The sequence below is a fragment of the Sardina pilchardus genome, chromosome 10, assembly GCF_963854185.1.
Source record: "Sardina pilchardus chromosome 10, fSarPil1.1, whole genome shotgun sequence".
NCBI classification, from domain to species: Eukaryota; Metazoa; Chordata; class Actinopteri; order Clupeiformes; family Clupeidae; genus Sardina; species Sardina pilchardus.
In genome coordinates, this window is record NC_085003.1 from 16,678,966 (window position 1) to 16,686,136 (window position 7,171).

General features: G+C 44.8%; 1 protein-coding gene across 4 annotated transcripts in view; it reads left to right on the forward strand.

Moving 5' to 3' along the window:
* The window catches only part of c2cd5 (C2 calcium dependent domain containing 5), a 47,239-nt gene that overhangs the window by 22,398 nt on the left and 17,670 nt on the right, over positions 1-7,171 (forward strand). For 3 of the 4 annotated variants that reach the window (XM_062546677.1, XM_062546678.1, XM_062546680.1), the window contains exons 11-14: positions 1,616-1,730; positions 3,326-3,499; positions 4,544-4,735; positions 5,203-5,389. In XM_062546677.1, coding sequence (XP_062402661.1) covers positions 1,616-1,730; positions 3,326-3,499; positions 4,544-4,735; positions 5,203-5,389 — 668 coding nt within the window. The remainder of the gene's footprint in view (positions 1-1,615; positions 1,731-3,325; positions 3,500-4,543; positions 4,736-5,202; positions 5,390-7,171) is intronic. The other variant, XM_062546679.1, reaches the window with a different exon arrangement.

The following is a 7,171-nucleotide window of genomic DNA, read 5'->3' on the forward strand; positions in this document are numbered from 1 at the left end:
TGACAGGCTGCCACCCTACTGACACAGCAGCAGACTACAGCAAGACTCACTGGCAGCAGACTAGCAGCAAGCGCTAACGACAGCAAGTTCATGAGCAAACGTCCGTGCACAGATAAACGTGAGGTAAACCGCTGATGACAACAAGTCAAGATGTGGCAACAGATAGAAGCGAGTTCTGGTAGATTAGATTAGCTGAGGAGTGTTTGAATATTTAATGAATTACTCAACAAACGAGCAAATAAACCAGTCACAAGAGGACACGTGTCTGCATGCTAGTGTTTGAGAGATGAATTACCTACCCCTAACATGGAGCTCTCCCCCTTTTTCTTAGCATCTACCTACCTGTCTGTATGTCTGTCTGTCTCTCTCTCTCTCTATCTCTATCTCTGTCTCTATCTACATCTTTGTCTGTCTCTCTCACTGTGTCTCAAACCGCGCACTTCTGCACTTAAAATACTTAATTTGAGTGCGTGAGGGCGTTTACACTGAAATTTCGAACGATACGAAGGGCACTGCAAGTCCCCGGATGGTGCACTCATAACGGTCAAAAAGTTGAGTGTGGAACGCTGGACACTTCTCGCCCTCAACGGACGCCATGTTGGCTAAATAACGGAAGGGGAGGGAGTATTTTCAAACTCGTAGAAATCGCGGTAGAGAAATCTGAAGCAGCAGCGGTGGAAAACACACTTTACAGAGGTACAAGCAAGTTACAACATAAACTGTTCATGTTTTGACACAGTACGACCATGTCACGGTGGAATTGAGGACACCAATAAAAACATATTTAAACGTTACGATCGCCATTTCCGTGAAGTGCACGGAGGTTAGCGTTTGATATGAGACGACACTATTCTGTTAAAATGTGCACACTATGCCAGTAAGCACACAGGGCACATAGGGTGCTGTACGAAAGTGTACTCACGGAAGTAGTCGGTTTGAGACAGACTATCTCTCTCTCTCTACCTCTAACTACTGTATATCTCTGTCTCCCCCTCTCTCTCTCTCTCTCTCTCTCTCTCTCTCTCTCTCTCTCTCTCTCTCTCTCTCTCTCTCTCTCTCTCTTTCTCTATATATATAAATATATATATTGTTCCTCCCGGCTCTCTGTTGGGGCAGTCCCACTCTGCAGTCTGCATGATAGTTCACTCATGAATTATTAATGATGTGGGTGGGGCAGTCAAAGGCGATGACATCACTAATGCTCCATCCTCATCGTCACCCTCCTTTACCCGAGTCAGCACGGAGCCCTCTGTCTCATGAACAGTCTGTGTGTGTGTGTGTGTGTGTGTGTGTGTGTGTGTATGTCTGTGAGTGATTGTTGGGTTGACTGCCACCATGCATACTACACACATCACTATTTAAACTATGTGTGTATGTCTGGCTTGTGTGTGCCCACATATGTGTTTTTGTGTGTGTGTGTGGGTTTGTAGATATATATATATACAGTATATGAGTGATACATGAGTAAATGTTGCCATTGTAAGTTTCTAATGTTTGTTTGTCCATATTTATGTGTGTGATGGTGCGTGCTTTTATGTGTGTGTGTGTGTGTGTGTGTGTGTGTGTGTACGTGCGCGCGCGTGCACATGTGTGTTTTTGCGTGTGTCTCTTGTAGATGAACCAGAGACACGTGATGCATGGTGGGAGGAACTTCGCCAGGAGATCAAGTCTCACGCCAAAGCCCTTGGATGCCACGCGGTAGTGGGGTACAGCGAGTCCACAAGCATCTGGTACATGCACACACACACACACACACACACATACACAGTCTCACACTCAAAGTAAAGTAAGTAAAGTAAAGTAAAGTAAAGTTTATTTGTATAGCGCATTTTAACATGCACAAGTGCAACCCAAAGCGCTTCACACACAAGACTGATACATAAGACAGTGCCGAAACGGAGCGGCGTAGTCGCCATGCGTTCCCGTGACAACAAGACAAACAAACAAATTTACAAATAAAAACAAGACAAAAATGCCGGACGGAGCGCCGTAATCGCAAACACACACTGACACAAGGACTCCTATTCAACACACACACTGTAATGGTGTGTTACCCGTTACGGCTACAGTACAGTTCATACTGTACTGGAGCTAAACACACAGAATGGACAACGTTATTTACAAACACGCTTTGTTTGCACACAAAAGCCCGAACGGCATCCAGCATGGTTGTAACCAAAGATCATAGAGCGCTACGCTCTAGAATCTTTGGTTGTAACGGCAGCTGTAAAACACGATCGCAAACGTCACAATATTAGTTAAGATCCTTACTTCCAGGTTGGCCAACTGAAGGTACACAGACATTTTACAAACATTTCACTTTATCAGACAATAGCAAAATGCCCACCGAGTTGCACGTTTACTGCCTGGTCTGAGGACTGAGAAAAGACCCGACGGAAAGTTGCAAGGAACATTTTAAGTTTGTGTAGTGTGACATCATAGACGAGCAAAGTTCAAGTGTGCAGGAAAATAAGGGTGTTTGGGGCTAAATAGTTACATACATGTGTACATACACATACGGTACGTAAACGTATGTATCCTACACACTGGGTTAAGGTGTATTGTAATATGATTGCCTTGTGAGGAAACTGGTTGTCCTACGGTATGGATTGTGTTTGTGAATATTTCTATAGAGTATGTGCATTTTGTTAGATAATTGAGTGATTAACTGTGCAATGGTTCAGGCCAGGGATTTAAAGTCTCTGGTGGGAATAGGGCAGTGGGAGGTAGAATGGTCTGAGGTGAGCCACTGTGAGCACGTGATTATGCACCTAAAGCCCGGCGCCCACCGGACACGCCGTTCAGCGGTGTTCGGCGGTCTGGGCTTGACACGCAGGATTTTAGAATAGTTTTCTATCTCTGTGCGGCTGCTGCGCGGCAGACGTTTCTAGTGGGCTTTGCTCCATTGAAAACAATGGAGTTCTAATTTGTTTATTGGCGCGGCGCGTACGTGTCCAGTGGGTGCCAGCCTTAAGACTCCATACACCTGAAACCTATAGTATAAGTGAAGAGAATTGTCAAAGTTCATTTTGATAAATATTTTTTTGATTGATTTGGAATTATTGTTTGGAGTTTTGGTTTTTCTTTTATTTTCCCTATTTCTCCTGACTGGCGTGCTACCTGCTACCAAGGTAGAAATAAATCGCTGCCATTTTGTAAACATCAATACTGTCTCCTGTATTTCCATTACCGCAAAGCCATCCCAATCACATGTATATATAAACGTGCTCACAAAGCACATAAACACACACTCTCTCACATACCTTAGTGTTTATGTGATTTTAGCATCTCTAACTTGACCTGTGTGTGTGTGTGTTTTCTTCAGCGAGGAGGTGTGTATTTTGTCGGCGGCGGGTACGGCTGCAGTGCTGAACTGCCGGTTCCTACAGGATGGTTGTCTGGACCCACTCAACGAACACAGGTTGTCACGGCAACTGCCCCTCTTTCCCTCCGGGTCAGACAAGGTCGAGTTTGATTTGGGTAGTTCAGCCTCACTAGGGTAGGTTACACACACACATACATACATACATACACACACACACATGCACATACACACCCTTTTCCCTTCAGAGCCCCCAACTAAACTCGACTAAAAACACTACTAATCTGGCCAACGGTTTGTGTGTGTTTTTTATGTGTGTGTGTGTGTGTGTGTGTGTGTGTGTGTGTGTGTGTGTTTGTGTTTGTATGTACAGTATGGTCAAAATGTGTGTGTGTGTGTCTGTTTCTGCTAAGCCAGCGTGTTAAGGTACTAACAGTATAGAGTGTGGATTTGAAATGCCGTGTTGAACTAGTCGTTACTCTGTTAATACACCTGACCTTAGAGAAGCTTCAACTAAAACATCACAAGGATGAGGTTGTAGACTAGCTGTTCAGAGATGCAAACCTAGCTCATTCTGGAGGTACTGCGTATGTTTTTCCCTCATCAGAAGACAGGAATGTTAAGAGATGTGTGGAGGTTTGAACAATTATCTTCTTTTTCTGAAGTATCTTTTAAAGCATTGTCAGGAAATGCCGGATCTAGCAGTGCATTGCACTGAAGGAGATGTTACTGCATGCTCTGAGTGAACTAATTGGAGTCTGTGTTAGTTTTTATCATGGTAGTACTGATGGTATGAAAATATAGCTGTCTCAGTCTGTTTTGTGTGTGATGTATGCTTTTCTTGCAGAGCCAAAAGTATATGGTGATCATCAGATATGGGGAGGAAAGGAGAAAAAAAAAGCATTAAGCTTCAAAAACGAGATTTTAAAACTTCAATTGTTACCACATGTTTTATTCAATCCAATTCCATTTAATTGTTTTGTTGTGGCAGTTCATGAAAATAGCACAAATAAGTTCAGTAATATGTCCCCAGACATATATTCTGATCTTCCAGCATAGGCTCTGTTGGATTAGGTGTAACCTCAGTGTACTTTGCTTACTTAGCTGCTGTGTGTGTGTGTGTGTGTTCAGTGGAAGCCCACACACTTTAGTGAATGAGTGTGCGTGCTTGTGTGTGTATGTGTTGATCTGACTCTGCTGTTGTCTGTGTGTGTGTGGCAGGTGCGAGGATTTGGCGCCCCCTGGCTGCGGCTTCTGTCACATTCCCTACGATGAGCTCAACATGCCGTTTCCCGCCCAGCTGTCCTACTGCTACTGCTGCCGCAGGGCCAAGGTGCCGGACGTGCTCTTCACCACCATAGACCTACCCACGGAGGCCAGCATCACCGGCAAGGGCTGCCTCATACAAGCCAGGTACACACACACACACACACACACACACACACACACACACACATACAAGGGCATAGATATGCTCTTCACCACTGTAAACTTGCCCAGGGAGACCAGCATCACCAGCAGAGCTGTTTTGTACAGGCCAGGTGTACACACACACACACACACACACACACACTCACATAGAGACTCTTAAAGGCATAGACATGCGTCACCATATTCATCACCCTAGACTAGTCCACAGTCACCAGCATCACTAGGGAAAACTACCTCATACATGCTAGGTACACATAAACAGCACACACACACACACACACACACACATTCACATTCACATTCACATTCACTGACGTTGTGTGTGTGTGTGTGTGTGTGTGTGTGTGTGTGTGTGTGTGTGTGTGTGTGTGTGTGTGTGTGTGTGTGTGTGTGTGTGTGTGTGTGTGTGTGTGTGTGTGTGTGTGTGTGTGTGTGTGTGTGTGTGTTAGGTTGTGCCGTCTGAAGAAGAAGGGTCAGGGCGAGGGCAATGCCACCTGCATCAGCAGCCTGCTGCCCTTCATGGAGTACGAGCTGCACACACAGCTGCTCAACAAGCTCAAGCTGCGCGCCATGAACGCCCTCTTCGGCCTGCGCATCCAGATCAGCGTCGGAGAGAACATGCTCGTTGGACTGGCGGTGAGTGTGTGTGTGTGTGTGTTTGTGTGTGTGTTTGTGTGTTTGTGTGTGTTGGTTGTTTGCGAATGTCATTTCTAGCCTACACACGGGTTTGAGTGGTCGTGCGTGCACCATGAACATCCTTTTTGCCTACGTGGGAGAGATGCTTATTGAGCGGGTGCTGAGTGAGTGAGTGAATGTGTGTGGGTGGTTGTTTGTGTGTCGCCCATACACATCCTTTTGGGTCTATGTGCGCAGACCACTGTGGAACATACGCATCTAGGCCCGCATGATAGAAAATGCTTTTGTGTTGTTATACACGCCTTTATCTCCCTCAACAATGGAATTCTCTTCTCTGATTGGCTGATGGGGTGGACATTAACTTCGTATAACCTGCTACCTTTGAAGTAGTTCCCGTATCACACTTGAATATTAATTCGCCAAACTCGTTGCGAAGTTTAAATGAACTGTCACGTCGCATCCAAGCTGAAATACAGACGTGCAGAACCATAGTAACATTGTAGCATATGACGGAGGTGGATTGTAGCTAGTTGGATGCCATGTAGGCTATAAAAGTAGCGATCTTTCAAAGTTAAAGTTAATCAGAATCCTGGGATATGCCCGCTTGACAACGGGAGAGATAGAACTAACGACTGGCTTTTGGCCATAGCAACCATCCATTTAGAACTAGTAACGGCAGTTTTGTCCTGCAAGTAGAAAGTTGATATGTGGCGGAAAGTAGTCCCACAGTCAAGACAGTTTTAGCGATGTTAATGGACGGTGGAATAAGACTATGTTCTAAATATACAGGTTATGAATACAAACGGGAGATAAGCGGGATAACGGCCTTCGAGGTCGACCGATTCGATGGAAATAATGGCACGGCGGAGGTAACTCCGTTTCCGTGCTTCGCACGTCGCCGGAGTTCTAGACCTCCACCTAGCCATTATTTCCATCGAACCGGTCACCTTGTCGGCCGTTATCCCTTACGTATATATACATACGCTTAGGTACGGATACATAAGCTACTTTCATATCTTGTTTATTTCTGGAGCCTGCTGACGGCTGAACCCTCCTAACCGCAACAATGTGTGTGTGTTTTTTTATGTGATTGTGTGTTTGTGTTAGTGTGTGTGCGTTTGTGTATACGGCTGTTTCTGCCAAGCCAGCGTGTTAAGGTATTTAACAGTATAGAGTGTGGATTTGAAATGCCGTGTTGAACTAGACACTTGACTAATCACTAGAGTAATGAGTGCCCCTGCAACTCAAGGAAAGGTTGGAGTAGTAGCCTAGATCTAGAGAATGGACAGAGAAAGGACGCTGGTGGAGGAACTCGGGAACAAAGTACTCGGGCCTGATCAGCCTTAGACAGGGAATGACCTAGCATGGCTCCACGGCAACTGTTTTATTATTATTATTATTATTATTATTATTATTTTAAACCTGCTAGGCATCTAGTTTATCCACATTGGGGCATGCACCATTGCCCTCTTCTCATCACACTACATATATGGGTATACTTGGGAAACACACTACATATAAAACTACGAGAAGAAAGGACTGATAAAACTGTCAGATTAGCGGTGTGCAATATTTCTCGGAATGTGCCATTCAGTCACCACATCCTGATCAGATACATGCCTAAGGTTCATCGCATACTGCTCATGCTCAACGTTGAATGTGTGTTATCATGTTGTTGAAACATTGAAATGTTGCTGGGCAACCGGGATGGGCAAAAATACATCAAAATGTATTTTAGAATAAAATATCAAATACCTTCATTTGAAGTGTATCAAAATAAAC